Raw genomic sequence first — 23,290 nt, forward strand, 5'->3', positions numbered from 1 at the left:
GAATCATAAATTATACAAAATAGCTATATCATTTAAGAAAGTAAAGTAAAACGAGGAAAACTGTCAAGAATTTTAGCTTTTTGGACTTCTGCAGTTAATTTGGGAGGGCAGGCTTAATATTTTTTTATTTTGTTTTCCTAAATAAACATATTAGTTTTTGAAGTAATTAATACCTTAGCAAAATGTGAAAGAATAAGCATCTTAATCTATTGCTCAATCTGTAGAAAAGATAGGGAAATTATTATAAGAACCAAATAATTATCCAAAAATTATTTAATAGAACTCAATATGTAAAGTTGAAGACATTAAAAATTATGTGATAAAGGAATAAAAAGTAGAGAAAGGCATCTTGTCTGATTTCTCTTAAATACTGTATTTCCTTGATGAATTCATCAAATATAATAATAGTACAAACATTTACTAAGTGCTTTTATATCCTAAGAAATTCACATGTAGTGTCTTATTTAATACCCATAAAAAAGCTAAGTGGTGAGGTTACCTGTCTCCAATTGCAATGAGGAAGGTGAGGTCATCAAGCTATAAGGCAGATTACCTAGGATTTCAGTGCTATTTAGTGCAGAGGCAGCATTTGAACTGAAACACTCCTGACTACGACGTTGCATTGTCATCATCTCTATGTCAGTGTAAGGGATAAACACAGATATTTTACATCTATGGATGCTTTATTGGTGGGTGATACCATATGTGTCAAATACACTAAAAGCTGGGAATCACTCACCTTTTATTGTTATGTGGGGTATTCAGAGACAGAAGACTGTTTCTATTTATCTTGTCAAACATGGACAACTTATTTAAGGTCCAGGCTTCAGTGAATGATGAGACAGTCTTTGTTCATCTGTTATTTTTTACCTTTTACTCTGAAGCCATAAAAGACTTAAAAATAAGAGAAATCTTTATGAAATTCATACATTTAATTTATTATCAGCATTCCATTCTTGATTCTGTCTGAATTTTCTTTTGAGGAAAGAGAAGAAGTAAGAATGTTATATACATATAATATTTACTACTTTGAAACCACTACTTACTGGCCTTTTAAATGTCATTTCCAATTACTTTTTACAGAAATAATATAAAATACTCCTTAAAATATAAACACTAAAACTAAAACTCTTATTATATTTAAGTATAACCGATATATGATTCTTATGCATTGTATAGTTGAGTCTTATAAACCTTTTTTCATAAAACACATTTAAAAACCAATTTATTGTGGTAACAACAGTCTGGTGTCACCCAGCCTGACCTCATTGTCGTACAAACGGCCACTTGTTAGTCATACAACTGTAAGCAAATGTCTAAACCTCTCAGTGCTCCCTTTCCCCATATGGAAGATGCTCCTAACACCATATTTCTGAGATTCCAAGATGACATCAGGTCTGACTCACTGTCTTAGGCCATTCAGGTTGCTGTAACAAAATACCACAGGCTGCTGCTGCTGCTGCTGCTAAGTCGCTTCAGTAGCTTATAAACAACAGAAATCAGTTTCTGACAGTTCTGGGATTCTGAAATCAGGGTGCCAGCATTGTCTGGTGAGGGCCATCCTCTGGGTGGCAGACCTCCCCTTGTAAAATTGTTTGGTGGAAGAAATGAGGAAGCTCTTTGAGCCATATTTTATGAGGACACAAATCTCAGAGCATTCATGACTGATGACCATACAAAGGTGCTGCCTGCTAACACCTTGGGGGTTAGGATTACAATATGCAGACCATTGCACCCAAGTTGTGTTATATTTCATTATGTTTCTAAAAAGAAATTAACACTGCTGTTAAAAGCTATACAAGGACGATAAGATGCTTCACATTATTAGGATAATTAAATAAACTCAAGTATTACGGCATGGCCAGAATCCAAAGTTTGGAGAATATTCATAAAGGAACCTGCTTGGTGTCATGCCAGACACATACGTATCCATTAATGCTAGTACTCTATTATTGAGGTTTAGTCTCAAACATTTGCATTTTTGACCCGGTTGTAGGTGCTTTTGTCACTCCAGGAATCTTAACACTGGGCCAAAAATAATATTATGCCTGTTTTACAGATGCAGAATTTAAGATATCAAGAGTGTAAGTGATGTATTGAAGGCCCTATGCCTAGTAAGGGTCTGAACTTTGTCTGATCTCCAGCCCATGATATGTTTATGGCCTTATGCTTTAAAAAATTCACTCTAACTAAATGTAAGTCCATTGGGTCCACAAAGGTGACACAGACACAGAATGCTGAGATTTTGGTGGAGATACCCATGGAGCTCTCATAATCACCTACTTAAAAACCTCAGGAAGGGCAGCTCAGTCACCAATACAGTGAAGAGCCAGAAAGGGGCAGATGGAGGGAGGGGGCTCATGTAGAGGAGAGTGAGGACAAAAGACAGGAGGAAAGGCACCAGCCCCCACCCTGTGCAGTTTTATTCATGCTATGTCATGTATTCCTTCTGATAACACAGGTTATCCCTGTTAAAAAAAAAAAAAAGTGAGGACCCCAAGACTCAAAACCAGAGAGTCTTGAATATAACCAGGTGACCTTCTCCAGCACCGAAAATAGTACCTCACACGAAGAAGGTGGACAGTCAGTATTTTATTTAACACAAGAATGACGAAAGAAGGATAGACTGGTTTTCTGTTAGTTTCACTCTTTCCTTTTCTTATCTCTGCTTCCGGGTTTTGCATGGAGATAGAAGGAAATGGCAACCCACTCCAGTATTCTTGCCTAGAGAATCCTGTGGATGGAGGAGCCTGGTGGGCTGCTGTCCATAGGGTTGCACAGGGTCGGACACGACTGAAGCGACTTAGCATGCATGCATAATGCGTTGGAGAAGGAAATGGCAACCCACTCCAGTATTCTTGCCCAGAGAATCCCAGAGACAGGGGAGTCTGGTGGGCTGCCGTCTATGGGGTCACACAGAGTTGGACACGACTGAAATCACTTAGCAGAGAACAGAGAGAATCTACTTTTTTAAAAATAATTTTTGACTAGATCTTGTTTTGCTAAGAGAAAGTGGACTAAGTTCATGCCTTAGTCCATTAAGAGTACTATAACACAATACTGTGCTTACAAACAACACATATTTATTCCTCACAGTTCTGGAAGCCAAAAGTCCCAATATCATGCTCAGATTGACTCAGTGTCTGGGACCCGCTTCCTTCTTTATAGCCATGTTCTGTCTAGTTCTCCTATGGTAGAAGGAACAAGGGAACTCTCTGGGGTCTCTTTTGTGAGTGCACTACTCCCATTCATGAGGACCCCACATTTACGATGGAAGCACCTCTTAAAGACTCTACCTCTGCATAGCATCACTTTAGGGGTTAGGCTTTCAACATATGAAAGGGAGGAAGGCATAGACTTTCAGACCATAGCAACAATTTACATATATTCTTTTGAAGATTTTATATAGGACTCAAAAAGTCATAAAAACAAGAAGTTGAGAACTGAAGTTTTGGATTAGGACATAGAAAGTGCATTGGATTTTGGATCATGGATCAAGGCTTTTGGAATGAGGCACACCCAGCCCTACTATAGATTACCTCCTTGATCATGACTTCTGTTAGCCTCTTTGCCCCTCAAATTCTTAATCTGGAGATGATTTTTATGACCTCAAATGAGGATTCATTTATAATTTCATAAAATAACTAGCATGTAATAAATGCTCGTTTGTTGTTTGGCTGCTCAGTCATGTCCAACCAACTCTGCAGTCTCATGGGCTGCAGCCCACCAGATTTCCCTGTCCTTCACCATCTCCTGGAGCTTGCTCAAATTCATGTCCATTGAGTCAATGATGTCATCCAACCATCTCATCCTCTGTCATCCCCTTCTCCTCCTGCCTTCAGTCTTTCCTAGCATCAGGGTCTTTTCCAACCAGTCAGCTCTTCCCATCAGGTGGCCAAAGTATTGGAGCTTCAGCTTCAGCATCAGTCCTTCCAGTGAATATTCAGGGTTGATTTCCTTTGGGATTGACTGGTTTGATCTCCTTGCTCTCCAAGGGTCTCTCAAAAGTCTTCTCCAACACGACAGTTCAAAAGCATCAATTCTTTGGTGCTCAGCCTTCTTTATGGTCCAACTTTCACATCCGTACATGATTGCTGGGAAGACCACAAAATTTGACTACATGGACCTTTGTCTGCAAAGTAGTATCTCTGCTTTCTATTACACTGTCTTGGTTTGTCATAGCTTTTCTTCCAAGGAGCAAGCTTCTTTTAATTTCATGGCTTCAGTCACCATTTGCAGTGATTTTGGAACCTAAGAAAATAAAGAGTTTCTCTGTTTCCATTGTTTCCCCATTTATTTGCCATGAAGTGATGGGACCAGATGCCATGATCTTAGTTTTTTGAATGTTGAGTTTTAAGCCAGCTTTTTCACTCTCCTCTTTCACCTTCATCAAAAGGCTCTTTAGTTCCTGTTTGCTTTCTGCCATAAGCGTGGTGTTGTCTGCATATCTGAGGTTATTAATATTTGTCCCTGCAATCTTGATTCTACCTTTTGCTTCATCCAGCCCAGCATTTCACATCATGTGCTCTGCATTTAAGTTAAATGCTGAGTAAATTATAATAATTTTAAAATTATAATGAAAACTATGCTAATATCCTGAAGAATGAATGAATTGTATAGAACGATTTTTGAATAAAGTATATAAATAAGGGACAGAAATTAGGGGAAAGGGAGATAGAATAAAGATGTAGGAGTTAAGAAAAAGAGGAAATCCTTACCTGTCAGCATGCAGACAGAAAGACCAGAGAGAAAGGGAATAATTGCTTGTAAGAAGAAGGATTATAAGTGACAAGTAATTATTAACAAGAGAAGAATTGGGGATGAGAGAGAGAGAGAAGGAGGGAGGGAGGCTGTCTTTCCAATCTTAGCTATTTCATTCAGTGACTGAATGTACTTGGGAGGTTGCAATCTGCCTCTGACTACGTACGACAGTTGTTCCCAAAGTTTGTGTATCCTGCCATTGACTCCTCTGTGCCCCTGTGGATACATTTGTAAGGGAATATCTCCCAAAAGCCCTTAGGAATTTTGTGGAGCACAGTGAAAATACTGAGCTCTTCTTAAGCAGAGGATGTAAGCTTCCTGACCACCTCTCTGCAGTCTCATTACCACCCACCTTAACTTAGTCTCAGAGCCATGTTCCTTTCTGTAGTGACTTCAGTGTCTGCCTTCAAGTCCTGCATCTGTCTCATTTCTTTCCTTACAGCTCCCTTGTCTCAGATTACACAACATCCTAGAATAAAATGTGACTACTTCCCCTGTCTTTAATTAGGTTGTACTCCTCATCTAGTTATGGCTTTGTCCTCATCTTTAGGTGATGAAATTCAGACTGTTTGAAGTCTTAGCATTGTTGTCTTGTCCTTGATGGAGCATACTTGATCTCTACTGAATCTCTTTATTACTTAAATCTATAATGGGATCAGGTTCTTGCCCACTCTATGCCCCCATACCACTCCTCCCCTTTCTCTGATCTCTTCAATTCCTCCCTGGGCCCCTCTCTTTCCCTTCTTTGCCCTCTCTAATTCCCACTCTCCATCTGATAGTCCTCGTAACTCCCTTGGTTTCGTAGCCCTTCTGAAAAGAGTCAGAGGAGAAATAAATGCAATAAAGCAATAGCCTTCCTGGCCTCCTTTCTGGATGAGCACAGAGCCCTGGCCTGCTAATCTTCTAATCTCCTTTGCCCTGGACACCTTTTGTGCCACCTGTCCAATTCAGGCCAGATTCTTGGCCTCATGGTCATGTAGGGATACATCCAGGACCTTCCAGCCTCAAACTGAACTGTCCAGATTGATCTCCTGGATGACCTTTTCCTTGTTTTCTTGGCCCACCTGTTTTCTTAGCCAGTAACTGTGGCACAGTTATCACTCTGGGTCTGTCTCAGTAAACCAGAGCTTTTATTAATCAGACTGCCAAAGCACAAAAACATGAAGCAGCAAAACTAGAAGGGAAAGGAGAGAGAGATTGGTTAAGACTGAGAGCAAACCTCACTCAGACATTCAGCAAACTTCTCTTCAGAGAAGCAGAAGATTCTCCTCTCTAATTTTATTTCTCCCAGGCATAATGAGCACATGTTAACAAGTAGCCTCTCTTCAGTAGAATCTCTTTCCAAAAGTTAGTGTAAATCTTGTGCATTTGGATATTACCCACCCATCTTAACAGAACTTCACTACTCCCCTCCCTAGTTAGAAACAGCACAGAAAGGGCTCACTCACCTCAGCTCAACTTCACTGACTCTTCTTGTTATAATGAGATGTCATGACCATGATTACAAGTCAAAACCAGTCAGCCCAAATACTTCTGCAGTGCCTTTTATTCTTGTTCTAGTCATCTGAATCTTTGGGAAGAGCCCTCAGGTACAGATAATTGCTTCTGGATGCTAGTAATAGACAATAAAGAACAGAAATGGTATGGACCTGACAGAAGCAAAAGATATTAACAAGAAGTGACATGAATACACAAAAGAACTATACAAAAATGATCTTCATGACCTAGATAATCACGATGGTGTGGTCACTCACCTAGAGCCAGAGATCTTGAAATGCGAAGTCAAGTGGGCCTTAGGAAGCATCACTACGAACAAAGCTAGTGGAGGTGATGGAATTCCAGTTGAGCTGTTTCAAATCCTAAAAGATGATGCTGTGAAAGTGCTGCATTCAATATGCTAGCAAATTTGGAAAACTCAGCAGTGGCCACAGGACTGGAAAATGTCAGTTTTCATTCCAATCCCAAAGAAAGGCAATGCCAAAGAATGCTCAAACTACCGCACAGTTGCACACATCTCACACGCTAGTAAAGTAATGCTCAAAATTCTCCAAGCTAGGCTTCAACAGTATGTGAACCATAAACTTCCACATGTTCAAGCTAGATTTAGAAAAGGCAGAGGAACTAGAGATCAAATTGCCAACTGTGTTGGATCATTAAAAAAGCAAGAGAGTTCCAGAAAAACATCTACTTCTGCTTTATTGACTATTCCAAAACCTTTGACTGTGTGGACCAAAACAAACTCTGGAAAATTCTGAAAGAGATGGGAATACCAGACCACCTGACCTGCCGCTTGAGGTATCTGTATGCAGGTCAAGAAGCAACAGTTAGAACTGGACATGGAACAACAGACTGGTTCCAAATAGGAAAAGGAGTATGTCAAGGCTGTATGTTGTCACCCTGCTTATTTAACTTATATGCAGAGTACATCATGAGAAATGCTGGAGTAGATGAAGTGCAAGATGGAATCAAGATTGCTGGGAGAAATATGAATAACCTCAGATATGCAGATGACACCACCCTTATGGCAGAAAGCGAAGATGAACTAAGGAAAGAGCCTCTTGATGAAAGTGAAAGAGGAGAGTGAAAAAGTTGGCTTAAAACTCAACATTCAGAGTTTGGTCACCATGGTCACCATGATCTTAGGATCATGGCATCCGGTCCCATCACTTCATGGCAAATAGATGGGGAAACAGTGTAAACAGTGACACACTATATTTTTTTGGGCTCCAAAATCACTGCTGATGGTGACTGAAGCCATGAAATTAATAGATGCTTATTACTTGGAAGAAAAGTTATGACCAACCTAGATAGCATATTAAAAAGCAGAGACATTACCTTGCCAACAAAGGTCATCTAGTCAATGCTGTGGTTTTTCCATTAGTCATGTACGGGCTATAAAGAAAGCTGAGCACCATAAAATTGATGCTTTTGAACTGTGGTGTTGGAGAAGACTCCTTAGAGTCCCTTGGACTGCAAGGAGATCCAACCAGCCCATCCTAAAGGAGATCAGTCCTGAGTACTCATTGGAAGGACTGATGTTGAAGCTGAAGCTCTAATACTTTGGTCACCTGATGCAAAGAACTGACTCATCGGAAAAGATCCTGTTGCTGGGAAAGATTGAGGGCAGGAGGAGAAGGGGATGACGGAGGATGAGATCGTTGGGTGGCATCCCTGACTCAATGGACATGAGCTTGAGTAAACTCTGGGAGTTGGTGATGGACATGGAGGCCTGGTGTGTTGCAATCCATGTGGTGGAAAAGAGTCAGACATGACTGAGCAAATGAACTGAACTGAACACTTAGCTTGTGCCCTTTATGTATATTTAAATTTGATTATAAAGTGAACAATGCCAAGCAATTCACCTCCATCCAGAAATGATGCAGTTTGCTTGTGGTACCTTGCACAGCTCCCTTTTCAAATTTATATACATTTTATAGTTAAACTATCTTCATAATCTCCCTTTTCCTCTGCTAGATGGAAACTGTTCCAAAAATAAATGTTGCATTTATCTTCATATCCCCATATGTTGGGTTGGATACTTTAACCTTCAGCTTGTTATTTTCAAATGGTTGAAATTATTTCACAGTGCAATAGAATATAATAAATTTTAGACACCTTACATAGTTTGAACTTTTCTGAAATTAAATGTCTTTGAAGGTATTAATATAATTGATGTCTGGATCACTTATATTTCAAGGGAAATTCAAAGGTCTAAAGTCAGGGCCACCATGTTGCTCAACCACAAGAGGCACATTCACAGAGACATCGTTGTGAATGGTACCCTTGTGTATTATGCGTATGTGACCATTCACTGCAGCCTTGCATAAAATCACTGTGAGGTAAGAGGCTATGAATAGGCAAGCGCCTGATGACCTGCGTTGGCTAGGTTCTAACTTGGTCTGGAAGATGAAGCAGTTAGCCACATAGAGCTATGACTAGGTTAATTCAGTCCTGCCATTGAATATGTCTTTAGTAAATCCCCACTGTGTGCCAGGAATTAAGAGAGTGAGCCTCTGTAATATCTGGGGTAAAGCATACCAGGCGGAGAGAATGGAAAAAGACCCTGGTGAAGGGGTCTTTCTTACTCTGATGTGTTAGATGAATAGCAGGAGCCTAATATAGATTCAGTGAACAAGAGGGAGAGTAGTAGAAAACAAAGGAGATGAGGTCAGAGAACTGACGTAAAGGTTGAGGGTAGAACTCCGTGTTGGTCATATCAGGCAGGATAGTCCAGTGTAATGACTTTCAGCTCCCCTGAGCCAACTTTAGAATGACAGGATCCCTGACTGCTGTGTTGAGAGTTGCTGCTGCTGCTGCTGCTGCTGCTGCTAAGTCGCTTAAGTCGTGTCCGACTCTGTGTGACCCCATGGACGGCAGCCCATGAGGCTCCCCCGTCCCTGGGATTCTCTAGGCAAGAACACTGGAGTGGGTTGCCATTTCCTTCTCCAATGCAGGAAAGTGAAAAGGGCAAGTGAAGTCGCTCAGTCGTGTCTGACTCTTCGCGACCCCATGGACTGCAGCCTACCAGGCTCCTCCGTCCATGGGATTTTCCAGGCAAGAGTACTGGAGTGGGGTGCCATTGCCTTCTCCATGTTGAGAGTAGCCTATAGAATCAGGGGCAGAAGTGCAGAGACCCATTATGAAGTTACTGCTGTTACCCAGGGGGAGAGGATGGTTTGAGACAGGGTGGTATCGGAAGTAAGACAGTTCTAGATATATTTTGATAACCTGATGTCCTCTCTAAGGGGAACTATTTTAACAAAAATTCTCTGTTAAAGATTTTCATTTGCCTTTAACCATTTTTATTTATTTATTTTTTATTATTATTTTTTTAATTAAATCTTTATTGAATTTGTTACAATATTGCTTATGTTGTTTATGTCCTGGTTTCTTGGCCATAGGGCATATGGGATCTTAGCTCCCAGACCAGGGATCGAACCTGCACCCTCTGCATTGGAAGGTGAAGTGTTAACCACTGGACCAGCAGGGAACTCCCAACCTTTAACCATTTTTTAAAGGCTGTGTACGAGTGATTTTTCCTCAAGAGAATTGGATTATCATAGCACTTACTACTAATTGTTTTAGTTCCTTAATTTAGTTGCATTGATCATAAGACTGAGTTTTTCATAATATTTTAGTGAAAAATGACAGTCCCAACTAATCTTGGGAGTTTATATGCAGAACGTCTGGAAAGCAGTCTTTGAACCTACAGCTTAAGGGCCAGCTTACAATTTTATGGTTTTCTACCTTTCAGACAGCTTTTTAAATCCAGGAATTAATGAAAGATTGATCTTCACAGGCTTCTCATATTGATATGTTGGTAAAAATCAACAAAGTTCTTAAATTGTTCAGTGAGACAGTTGTCCAGAGAAGCAGCAGCACACCTCTAATGCTGAAATAGTTGAATTCAAAACTCTGAACCACTTTCCCCCTTTCCCCTGGGAGGCTACTTAAGCTCTGTATCAGGGCCTCTGGAGAAAGCTTTCTCTTTTTATTTTCTCTTCTGCCTTTCTGTACTCAAATGTATTTTTTCTTTTATAACTCTTCATCTTTTTTTTTGGTCTTTCTCCCTTTGATTGGATACAAGGAAATAAGATGATTGTAATTAACTTTGGTAAGACAAATTACAAACCAAAGAAATAATGATAAGGTATGGTAGCACAGTACACCCGGAGAACAAAATGTATTTTACTTAAATTTTTGTGGTTTCTTTATTTGAAATTCTACTCAGTTATCAAATGCAAAGAATGTGTTTGTCTACTCTATGTGAAAGAGAAATGATTTCTCAGAGATCTAGCCTATTAGTGAGGAATAAAACTCTTAAATCTCCTCATTTTGAGTTTGAGAGAGTAAACTTACATATAGTATTTCTTATTCACATACATATGTATTTCTAGCTGTACATGTATGTAGAACCTGATCATTATGCCTGTGATGTGAGGGAGGGCATGTCACATGCAGTTGATTTCCAGAAGAGCTCAGTCAGCTAATCGTAGCTAATCGCAGGCAGGAGTCCAGGGTATGGTGCAAAACATTCATTTTCTTGTTCGCATAAGACAGCTGGCTCTTAAGCTGTGGGCCCTGTACTGGCAGCATCAGTTTTCTGTAGGAACTTCTTAAAAATGTAAATCATAGGCTCTGCCCTAGACCCACTGCATCTGAAATTTTAGGAACAGAACCTAGCTTTCTGTTTTATCAAGTCCTCAAAGTGATTGTGATACGTGCTAAAACTGGAGAACCACTGAGAAAGGCAATCTTTCAGCCTGCCCTCCTTGTTTTCTTCCTTTCCTTTCTAGCACCCTTCACTCCCTGCAGTGTCCTGACTCAATCTTGCCTCAGAATGAAAGTGAAAGTGTTAGTCATTCAGTTGTGTCAGACTCTTTGAGAGTCCATGGACTGTAGCCCACCAGGCTCCTCTGTCCCTGGGATTCTCCAGGCAAGAATACTAGAGTGGGTAGCATTCCCTTCTCCAGAGGATCTTCCCAACCCAGGGATCAATCCTGGGTCTTCCGCATTGCAGGCAGATTCTTTACCATCTGAGCCACCAGGGAAGCCTCAATCTCAGAGCCCCAATAGGAGATCCAACTCACCAAGCTTCAGGATCTGGCTCAGTCTTCATGGGCTCAATGGTCAACCTTTGTATTCTTCAGTGAAGAGTACTTCTGGCTCACTTGCTGGTATCGATCACTTCTCCTAACACTGATTCAGTGCTTTATTGTGTAAAACAGTTCACCTCCCGATAGTAATGAAGACAAGAGGATTGAGATTGCCAGCCTGTCCCATGTGCTGTAAGTGGGGCAGTCATGGTGGAACAATTCTGGTTTATTGCCCCTGTTCCAGTACAATTAACAATGCCATTCTCTTTTACTCTTGTAAGTGCTCTAGTTTAGACTGGTAAATTATATTACAGTGAACTTAAACGGGAAGCAGTTCTAACACTACTGGAAAGTGGTCAAAGAAGGCTTCACCAAAAAGGAAGTGTTTTAGGAAGGAAGTGAAACATCTCCTATTATGCTAGGTGGGCAAGATAGGCAGCCTGGAGATTGGGGCAGGACAAGGCAGAGAAACCATAGAGGCTGAAGAGTTGAGGGCCAAATAAGGATGTGAAGCAGCAGGCTACACTAAGGGAAGCAGGGTAGTTCAGAGTCTGGAGCCGGGGTATGATGGAGCAATAACAGAAGAAGCTAGTAGAAGAGGAGCGATTAAGGTAGTCTTTTAGGAGTAAGAGCAAATTTTGTTATTCCCCAATAACATATCAATTTAGGATCTTTGGATAATTATGTAGAAGAAACTAGCATGTCTTTATTTCTTTATTTATGTTGGTTCTGTATATTTGAAATGCTTTTTGCCCTGTTTTCCATCAATTGTGAGCTCTATTTCAAACAATTGATTACTGTATAACACAGTATAATAATAAGGTATCAATATTTTCGACTTTGGTTCAGATTTTCAAATTCACTTAAAAACACCACGTGATTCACATTGCCTGATGTTTTGTAGCTTTATCATAGAAGAACACTAACTGGTCTATTGAGATCTATGAGTTATTGCGAACAGAACGGAGGGAATTAGGCAGATACTTTACACATATGTTGTATTATTCTTTTTTTGCATGTTAATATGATGAATGAATCCTCCTGTTAGAAAATTATCATATAGGAATTTTTTTTTTTTGGTTACCATTTGCAGTACTAAAAATTATGTGTTTCATGTAGTTTTTGGATCTTGAAAGCTGCTACAAAGTCTGTGTTCTGTAGCAAAGCTTACCTAAACTGTAAGGAAATGTTTTTAAATATTTTAAAAATCGCCTATTTGATTTTACCCAACTAGTTAGTTACTCTTTTTTTGTTGTTGATGAACATCAGAGATATGTTCAGCATTAGTAGAACTTGAAAGGCTTTGCCCTGGTCATTGCGTATCAACTGTCCTTTTAAGCCATTGAGTATCATTGTCTTCATCACCTAGGCTTCTTGTGACTTCTGTCCCTCTGTTTCTGCATGGAGAGTATAGATTTCATTTTTTTCCCCCAGAACTAATACATCTCCTTTTCCTCTTACCATCTGGAATAATAAAATAACCTTCATTATTCCATTAATTGTTGCATTTCTCTTCTATTAATACAGAATACATTTTCAGAATTAATAACTGTCTGGAAAGGAAAAGAATAATTAATAAATTCCTACATTATCCTTTGTTTAAAAATCACATAAGTAATTAGTATATTTATTAATACATTTAGCTAGGTAAATAGGCCTTGAAGATAGGTAGCAATTAATATTATGTTCTAATTTTTAATCTGTAAGAAGCATAACTAACTGAAAAATGAGTTTAGCCTGGTATCCTGTTCCAAGGCATATGTGCAGAGATATTAATATTCAGTATGCTGCAGATTGTCTATTTTTTGTCCTACATTATTAAAACCTCATATACTTTAAATTGAATCTCATTTCAACAGGTCTGTAGAGTTAATGTCTACATGAATTCCTAAAGTAATACATTTTTCTATGTATCAACATAACTCCTTACAACTTATTTTCTTAATCATTTTCTGATCCCAAAATTATGTTTGTTTTGAGAGATGAGAAAGGCGCCAAATGTTATGTGAAAAACTAAGAAAGTGATATAAAACATTTTGTAGAAACAACTAAAGGACCTCCAACTCCTGTCAAAATGTAGGATTAAAAGCCTAGGCCTGGCTTTACTCACCATTCTTTACTAGTTGAAGTTTAGAAGCTGCGCTTAAGTACAAGCAGTGACTGTGGTTGATTATAAAACCTTAAAGTAGAAAGTTTCCCCTGTATTTTAAGAACTGCCGTTTAGGTCAGAAGATCATTTGTAATATTTACAAGATAAGCAGTAAGCAAAGAATTTACCATTTTTAAAGTTTTTCAGTTTCTTTGTATGCCTTAGGACTTGCAAATCATTTTTCCAGCAATATTTCATAGTGTTAAAGTCTTGAACTCTAAGAAAATAGGAATCTCAAAACAAACAAAAATAATAAAATTAAACACCTTTATAAGCCTGTCAATTGCCTGGGTGGTTTCTGTATACCTCTGTCCTCCCTTGATTTGATTTTCATTTGATTATCTGTATCAGATAAGGCTTAACATCATTACTTTTGCTGGTAGTAAACCCTTACCTATAGAAAGCAGCCTGTTCTCTCTGTGCACATTTACAGCCTTAAAACTGGTCCCAATTCTTTTCACCTTTCTTTGCCTTTACAGTATGATTTTGGGGTAGCATCATACAACAGTTCCTGAGAGAGAGTTTTGAAGAATTGTGTGGCTCTATCTGCAATAATTTTAACCTTGCAGAGCTGACCTGAAAGTAATCTCAAAAATCTGAATTTGTGAATATTCTTGTGTGTTTAGTAGTCAATCTATAAGATAATACTAAGCCAACCTTTCTATGTTTCTATTCAATAATTTTAGTGTTACTTAGGTAAGGAAATAAATGTATCTTAATATGGGTAGCACTGTGCATATGCATCAGAGACAAAAGCTGCTTTAAAGGACCAGTAATTAAAATCAACTCAACTTATTGTCATATATCTTTTTTTCCTACAAAGCAACTCTCACCTTAGAGTCTCAGAGGTTTATAGCTAATAATTAAATTTTACACTAGTGATGCAACATAATGATTATAGTGACTTACATAGGTGAAACTAATGTTTAAACCAGTTGATGAGTGGCTTATTGAAATATATTTCACCTGAGCTATAGATTTGGCACAACTAACATAGTGCTTTAATCCCCACTTTGACCATCAGAAAACTAAAATCTTCCCAGAAATTTTTTTGTTTTGTTATACCTAAAAAAATAAATATATTTTTTTTACCTATTTGTAACATACCTTTAAATCTGTTCATTTTATTTCTTCTTCAATAATCTGTGGAGGATTTTTAAGAAAAAAAGTGTTAATGTAACAGATTTGGCACACTGCAGTATTCTGCAGTTAAGGGAAGGGCGTATAAAGTATGCCTGAATAATGAGCATGTAGATGTGCGGCACCCATAAATCTTAGCTTTGTGTCACCTTTACCACAGTTCTTAGATTTTTCTCTATAGCAGCTTTAGTTGTTTCATAGGACTATTATTTTCTAGGTTTCAGCTCACTTGACTTCATGCTTTGCAGGTCAGTTTCTTCTGGAAGAAGCCCGCCTCATAGAAGCAGCTGAGATGGCAAAAAAAGCAGCTGAGCTGGACAGCACAGAGTTTGATGTTGTCTTCAATGCCGCCCACATGCTCAGGTTAGTTTTTGCTACTGTACCTGAAAAGACTACACTGTAGCTTTAAACCTATTAATATAATTTATTCAATTATACTAATTCCCCTTTTTGTAAGTACCACCTTACACTACATTCCAAAATGAATTATGCTGCTTAACCATGTTAAAATCAGTTGGGTCTATTTAATTCATTATGATTTATGTGCCCAGTATATAGGATATATGAGAGTTTAGGATTCTCTGAAAATTGAGACCCTTTTCCATTAAAAAATTATTGTCCATAAAATACAGAAGGAAAGCTGCAAAATTGATATTAATAATTGTCTAATTAAATGTCTCTAAGACAGAACATTGTGTCAGTTAGTCAACTGCATCTCAGTATTTGTATTTTTTTATTAATTATTTTGAATGTGGCACATGAATACATTATGCTTGATAGTAGAGAGGATTATCAAATATAAATATATCGAAGGCCTATCAAATTCTCAAATGAGCCTATAATTAACACTGTTGTTATGTGTTGAAGTAGTATGTTTTTAGACCTATTTATGCATCTCTTCTCAGAAATATTGTTTTGAAGACTAATTACAATAATTCAAAACAAGTAAAAGGCATATGAACAGTTTTTTGTATCAATATAAAATGAAAGTGAATGCATTAAAGAAGGATGTTTTTAAGAAACTCGAATGATTTATACAGTTGTTCAAAAAGCATTATTTATTCTATTAGCCATGTGTACACCACTTCTCACATGTGGTTCCTTGAAATCCACTCCAAAGTCTCCATGCAGATGCTTCCTTAGGTAACATTGCACGATGGCTCAGAGCCTAGCTTCTGGGAAGTTTCTGATTACGTAGATCACTCTTACCTGGGAAGAAGAATAACAGAATTGGTCCACGTTTGGATGTTTTTAAAACGTGGACTTTTGAGAAAAATAGAGGAACATTTAAAAATAAAAATTTTTTGAGATGATTGTAGATTTGCATGCGGTTAAGAAACAACACAGAGAGATCCCTGTACAATTTATCCACTTTCCCGGATGGTGATATCTCGTAGAACTACCATACAGTATCAAAACCGGTATTTTGACATTGATACTAATGTACTGGCTTCCCCAGTTTTATTATGCCATTGTGTGTATCTGTGTGTGTTTAGTTTTGTGTGCTTTTATTACACATACCAGTTTGTGTATCCATCATTCCAGTCAAAATACAGACGATTTGCATCGCCACAAGCATCCTGTCCTTTTATAATCACATACCCACCAGGAACCAATATTTAAAGCAAGTTTTATAAATTACTTTGAGATTTTATTTATAATTTGAGATTATTAATGTAACTATATCTTAGTGGTTTCCTCCTTGGCTTTTAATAAATTTTTAATAAGAAATTCAGAGTCTGAGAGGAAAAAGATTACTGTGAGGTTTCAGTTGAATACTCTCATTTCACATTAATGCTTAGCATTCCTAAAGCAGATACTTTCAAAGAGAAATCAGGATTCAATAAACTATTGGTATATTTAAAAAATATATTGTAACCAGTTTGCAAGAACCTTCACTGGAAGGATAATTTTTTTAAAAGACAAGTTTAATATGCATGACAAGGTCAGGTGCTGTGATGGGAAGGGGACTTTCTGTTCTTCATGAATAAAACACTATGCTTTTAATCACAATAAACCATTTACAAGAATGTGCATGCACATGTTTCTAGATGCTAATTCATCTTAATCATAATAGATACTTTCATCAACAAGGCATTTTGCTACATATTAAATCAATATCTGAAATTCAAGGTCTACCAATATTCGTTATAAGAACAATTACAAAAAAGGTCCTTGTTAAATATATCACTTGTAATTTTTCCTTAGTTACCGTAGTGCTAGAAACCAGTGGAAAGTTTTATTATACATTGGCAGCATGGCAATTCTTAGGATTTATTTTTCAAAACCTCTCTAGCTTTCTGCAGTATGCATTGCTTATCAAGTTGCATTCAGTCAGTGCCTTCCTATGGTGATTGTGAGTATGACCACTGCAGCCTGCCCACATCCTGTTCAACCTGGTGGCAGCTCCTGTGAATGTGTTTGCTTATTTTTTCAGCTCTGTCAAATTCAAGTATTTCTTGAATGCTTACTGTACAAGCTGAACACCAGCCTCTTCCCTTATTAATCAAGAACATTTAGGGGTTTTCTGAAAAATAATAAGAAAGGCTATTGGTTTTCCCTTGAATGCAGCCTTATCAAAATGGTTAGCTGTCAAGAATTTGCTTATTCAGTGTTGCATCTGATATTTCCCTTGGTAATGCCACATTGTGGTAAATTGAGTTTGAGTTCTTGAGTTCCTCAAGAACACTGTTCTTTCATAAGATATTTAGGAGACAGAATTGGCAAGGTTTGGTGATGAATTGGATGTAAGGGAAAGGGCAGAAGTCTGCCTGACTGTGTCTTGAATTAATGGTTGACCTAAGATCCAAAATCAGCAATTTAAGAAATGTGAGAGTTCAAGACATGATTTGAGGCATCCTCATTTAACTTCCCTTTCCTAGGCTAACTCCCAGTGAGTTGACCCAAGGAATCTATTAATTATTCCCCCAGAAGAAACTAGATTGGAAGGGCCCATCAAGGGGAAAGTCTATCTTATTCAGACCTTCAAGAGGCTATAAATTTGCAAAATTTCTAAAAGACTCATTTTAATTCTCAATAATAGATGAAGATCTTTTTCTGTAGAATTAGAACATTTCTAATTAACCCACTCCAGTATTCTTGCCTGGAGAATCCCATGGACAGAGGAGCCTGGCAGGCTGCAGTCCGTGGGGTTGCAAGAGTTGGACATGACTTAGCAACTAAACCACCACCTCCAATTTCTATTGTCAAGGTGATTCACAAGAGCACTACATGTGGAAGTATTAATGCTGCTCACCAAATATATTTGGCCTTCTGACTTGAAGAAACATAACGGGACTGCACTTGCCTGACTTCTCCCAGTTGAAGGCCTCCCTGGGTCTTTCTGGGTCACTGGAATGTGTGTGAATGTGATGTGTGCTACTTTCAAGTCAAAATTGTAGGAGTCAGTAGAAACAGATCCTGGAATAATCAATGGGAGACAAACCTCCCGTCTCACCTGCATTAGATAGGTTGAATGAGTGCAAAATAAATTTTGTCCCTTCACTAAGATTTAGGATGTGTCTATTATCGAAGTGTAATCTAACCTGTCCGAACTGAATGTATCTGTGAAAATAAAATAGGATGTTGAAAAGAGGGGTCTTATAACGTCAGAAAAATTTACTCAGTGATTAATAGGAGCTCTGAGTTTATGACTACAGTGGTGGCAATGTAAAATTCATAGATAATTTAAATAGAAATTATAGATATATTCCCAGAACTTAATGAGAAACACTAAAAATATGAAAATGATGACTGAAAGGATAAAAGATTGGAGGATAGAATGAGAATGATGTATACACAGTAGTTATATATATATATATATGTATTTGTATAATTAAGTATAGCATACAACTGTGTACATATAGTTATATATACATATATATACATATATACATACATACATGCATGTAATATGTATACATGTACATGTACACATGTAATCTGTGATACTTTTGTCTGTATATATAAATATGTGTATATAATTATATGCTCTTATATGTGGCATAAAAATGAAAAAGTGAAGTGCTAGTCTCTCAGTTGTGTCCAACTCTTTGCTACTCCATAGATTGTAGCCCCCCCAGGGTCCTCAGTCAACAGAATTCTCCAGGCAAAAATACTGGAGTGGATAACCATTCCTTTCTCCAGGGGATATTCCCACCCCAGGCACTGAACCTGGGGCTCCTGCATTGCAGGAAGATATTTTATCATCTGAGGGACCAGAGAAGCCCATATATGGCAGACATACACATGTAATTGTATTTGTTATATAGATGTTAATGTAAATAGAAAATATTTGAAGGAGAGCCTAGAGCAGATAAACAATTATCAACAGATAGACAAAATTTCCAAGATAGGATGAAGGTCTTTAATCATCATATTAGAAGTCAAATTAATGAAAAGAGATCTACTCCTAAACTTATCTTCTTGTTTGAGTCACTGTTTTCAGTTGCTCACTAAAGAATCCACTCTTGCCAGTTTAAACAGAAACAGGATTTATTGTAGAGATTTATTGTAGAGAATTCTACAGGCTCTTCTGACAAGACTGAGAGTACTCTACATAACCAGAAATAATTTCTACTGCCTAGCTTTCCTTGCGAGAGAAGGCAATGGCAACCCACTCCAGTACTCTTGCCTGGAAAATCCCATGGACTTCCTGGTAGGCTGCAGTCTATGGGGTCGCGAAGAGTCAGACACGACTGAGCGACTTCACTTGCCCTTTTCACTTTCCTGCATTGGAGAAGGAAATGGCAACCCACTCCAGTGTTCTTGCCTGGAGAATCCCAGGGACGGGGGAGCCTGCTGGGCTGCCGTCTATGGGGTCGCACAGAGTCGGACACGACTGAAGCGACTTAGCAACAGCAGCAGCAGCAGCTTTCCTTGCAGCACAGCACATTTTAGAATCCAGAGCTCTGTTGTCATCACCCACAAGGAACCAAGAAGAGCAAGCACCACATTCATGAGATGATTCTTCTGGGTGCAGCTGCCCTCCCCCCCATTCCCCCACCCCCAGCCCATTATGCTTACTTCTGACTTTGACTCTTATGAGGTTGCATCTGATTGATGGAACTTGAGTTTTGTGCTGATACTTTGGCTGGAAGAAAGCTGGAAGATGAGGGAATTTCTGGCTTTTGCCTTGTTTGGGAAGACAGGATCCACATTTTGGCTAATTACTAAATATATTTCCAGGAAGAGTGATCACAGATGTTGAAGGCCTCACATAATATTAGAACATTGACTACACGTGTTGACATTTTTAGTACTTAAAATGGAAAAGGAAAGAGTAATGGATGTTTCCAGATGAGAGCATTAAAAAAAAAAAAAAAAAGCATATTGGTTATCATCAAAGGAAAATATCAAAGGAATTTAAAATACTAAAACTCAGTAGAGCAATGTCTATAGAGTTGTGAAAGGAAAGTATTGAATCAATTATTCTGTTAGAAGCATTTTGTATGAATGAATTTATTCAGCGTTCTCCCAGAACTGGAAGCTTGAAAGCACACAAGGATATTTGACACCTGAGAGGAAGTATTGAGATGCTGAAAACAAATTTAACTTATTCCCAGCATCCATGGGCTGTGATGAAAAGCTTTTTTTCTTTTTTTTTTTAATCCACTTATAGGGTAATGAAGGAACAAAAGTAGCATTTATTCAAATACCTCCTGTCTACCTGGACTATATTTTACATTTTATGTGTCACCTTCTTAATTATAATTGCACATATATGAAGAAGATATTTATATTCCCATTTTACAGATGAAGATGCTGAGGCTCAATGTTAGTTGTTATTTCCCACGGTTGGTAAAGCTGGGGTTTATGCTTAGCATATTCTGGCCAGGTTTAATACTGTTTTCACCGTGTCCCATTGGCTCCCTCACATCTTTATAACTGAGCAATTACCTAGAGGCTGTGACTCCTGAATTTACTGATGGAAAAAGGATTTACAGGGAGTAACAGATTTTCAAATATGTAAATCCTAAATAGTAAGATTCTTCCAATATTATTAAATTACCCTTTATGATACATTTTATAAAATAGATTTATAGTCATAGGAGAGTGAACTCCAAATTTGTACTTAGAGATGTTAAGTTTTTAGACATATCATCTTAGGATAGTGTCATACTGCTGAGATAACTGCAGTTCCCCTTTTTCCAGGTCTAAGGGTCCACGTTGTCACTGCTTCCTAAGTAAGAAAGGCAGAACTACACTGTACCAAGGGGTTTCCAATGTTTCCCTGATTTTTAGAGAGCAGAGTGAATATTTGAGAAAAAATTGTTATCTTTTGGTTTTCATTCTCAAATAATTTTACTGGAAGTGACATAAAATTGAAGTTCTTAAGGGATAAAGGAACAAAGATTATTTTCTCAGAGCAGATTATGAATACCCACACACATATACATGCACACGTATGTTGGATATTGGAAATACCTCCAAGGCCCTCTGGGTCATATGCTTTCTTCTTTAATACCTTAGCAAATTATCAGAGACCACTTGAAAAGTTACTGGGTTTTCCATTTATAAATTGTACTTTTCTGACCATTTTTGGTCAGGAGGGGCTTGTTTCAACTAGGTTGTAATGGGTTGTAAGGTCTTTAAAGCAAAGGGGTGTGTCAGGGACTCCCCTGCTGGTCCAGTGGTTAAGACTCGCTTACATCACAGAGTTCACAGGTTCAATCCATGATCAGGGAACTGAGATCACACATGCCTCACAGCCAAAAAGTTAAAAAAAAAAAAAAAAAGTAAATAGGGCCAAGAAATTAAAAACAAAAACTGTTCAAAGAGGCATGGCAGATGAGGTTGAAGGAAGGTAGGCATCTTCCTTCTCCATGCCTTTCAGACATTAAAGTATGTATGAGTCGTGAATCACTAGAGATCTTGTTACCCCGCCTGTTCTAGTTAGGATATGTAGGTGGTACCTGAGGTTTTACCCTTCCAGAGAAAGTCCCAGGCGATGCTTATGATGTTGGTTCTTGGACCTCTCCTATAAGGAAGTTCTAGCTTGCCTGTCCTTTCATCCCTCTCAACCCAGTCTCTCCACCCAAGCATTACATCTTGAATATAAGTACTATATGGGAATATTATAGTGGACATTACCAATACACATTTCCTCATTTCCTCTCTTTTTATTGTGTAATCTTTACAGATACAGGCTTAACCTGTCCTTCACAGCCCTGAAAGATTGAGGCCATTAAAGAATGGGCTGACACTCTTATAGGACATCAAGAAATGTCTAACTTTAAGGAATTATTTTGTAAAACTAAAACATCAACAAAGTCTTTTCTTCTGTTACTGCTACATTTCCACTTTGCCTCTCTCTCCTTGATATTTAGCATTGAGATGGATGCCTACAGACCATGAGGCCACTTTTGGTTTCTTGACTGAGAGTTATCATTTGAGAATCCTTGATGATCATTAACAGTTTATTCTAGGAGTTTCATTGCAAGGATTTTTTCTGCTCCATTATTTTTACATATATGTGACTCTGATTTTGCTATTTTAAGATTTTCCATACATTTTTATATCCTTGTTTATTTTAGTTCTACATCTATTCCTACCATACATTGATCAACTAGAATTAAAATGTGGCTCTGCTTTGAGTAACTTAAAGCTAAATGTAAGTTTAGCAAGTTGGCAAAAACCCAGGAAACCTCAGCTACTGTTTCACTCTACTTTCATGATACAGGGAACAAACAGCTCTCTAGTTAAAAAAAAAAAAAATGCTCATAATTTATTCTTGAACATGATCACCAAGACTAATAAAATATTGTCTTTTATATGAGTCAAATAGTGATTATTATCCACATTAAATAATTTTAATTCAAAATTGGCCATTCACAATCATTAATAATTGTAGTTAAAGAGAGTCTTCTAAATGCTACTTGAGTTTTTATTTTCTGTATTCTCAAAGAAGTCATTTTAAATTTACCAACTTTCACAGAATACATAAAAATGTAGGTAATTATAAATAATTCTTTAATTAGATTCTCCTCAAACATTTTACAGGACATGTTAAGTTGTTGTTTCATCACATAATCGATCCCCAGATTTCTTTTATACATATCTTGTCAGAATATTGAGTCCTAAACCTGTGTTCTAAAAGACACTTTTCTGTCATAAAATAATATCAGAGAGAAGAATTATAATGTGAAATTTATTTATTTTTAGCATGTAAGCTTCATAGTCCCTTGTACAAAAATAGAATTCCATAGTAATCAAATGATGATATTTGTTTATGACTTTTGTTACTATCTGTTTCAACTCCGAGCCTGTCTTTTCACTGATGGCAGAAAAACTGAATCTAAAGACCAAAAATACAATTAGCCCAATCCAGTGATTTCTTCAGAAGTCAAGGTTTACTTCATAGTCGAGTTTACAAATACCATCTGGCTTTTTCTACCTCCTATCTTTTCTGGCCCCCAGAGGCCACAGGTCAGAGAAAGAGGGCCTTACATATATGATGGGCAGGAGTTAATAGTAAGAAAGAAGCCTCTGTATGAGTCTGCAGTTGATGTCTATTGTTGGCGTAGTGATTAACTCTTTATTCTCTAGATAAGGGACATAATGTACTTTCCTGGTGGCTCGGTGGTAAAGAATACACGTGCCAATGCAGGAGACTCAGGAGACAGGGGTTCAGTCCCTGGGTGGG

The 23,290-nt window shown here is 37.8% G+C and overlaps 1 protein-coding gene across 2 annotated transcripts in view; it reads left to right on the forward strand.

Annotated features, from left to right (window-relative positions):
- Positions 1–23,290, forward strand: part of TMTC2 (transmembrane O-mannosyltransferase targeting cadherins 2) — a 422,587-nt gene that overhangs the window by 340,784 nt on the left and 58,513 nt on the right. For both annotated transcript variants that reach the window (XM_002687180.7, XM_059886837.1), the window contains one exon: positions 14,895–15,009. In XM_002687180.7, coding sequence (XP_002687226.1) covers positions 14,895–15,009 — 115 coding nt within the window. The remainder of the gene's footprint in view (positions 1–14,894; positions 15,010–23,290) is intronic.

This window comes from Bos taurus, chromosome 5 (genome assembly GCF_002263795.3).
Source record: "Bos taurus isolate L1 Dominette 01449 registration number 42190680 breed Hereford chromosome 5, ARS-UCD2.0, whole genome shotgun sequence".
NCBI lineage: Eukaryota > Metazoa > Chordata > Mammalia > Artiodactyla > Bovidae > Bos > Bos taurus.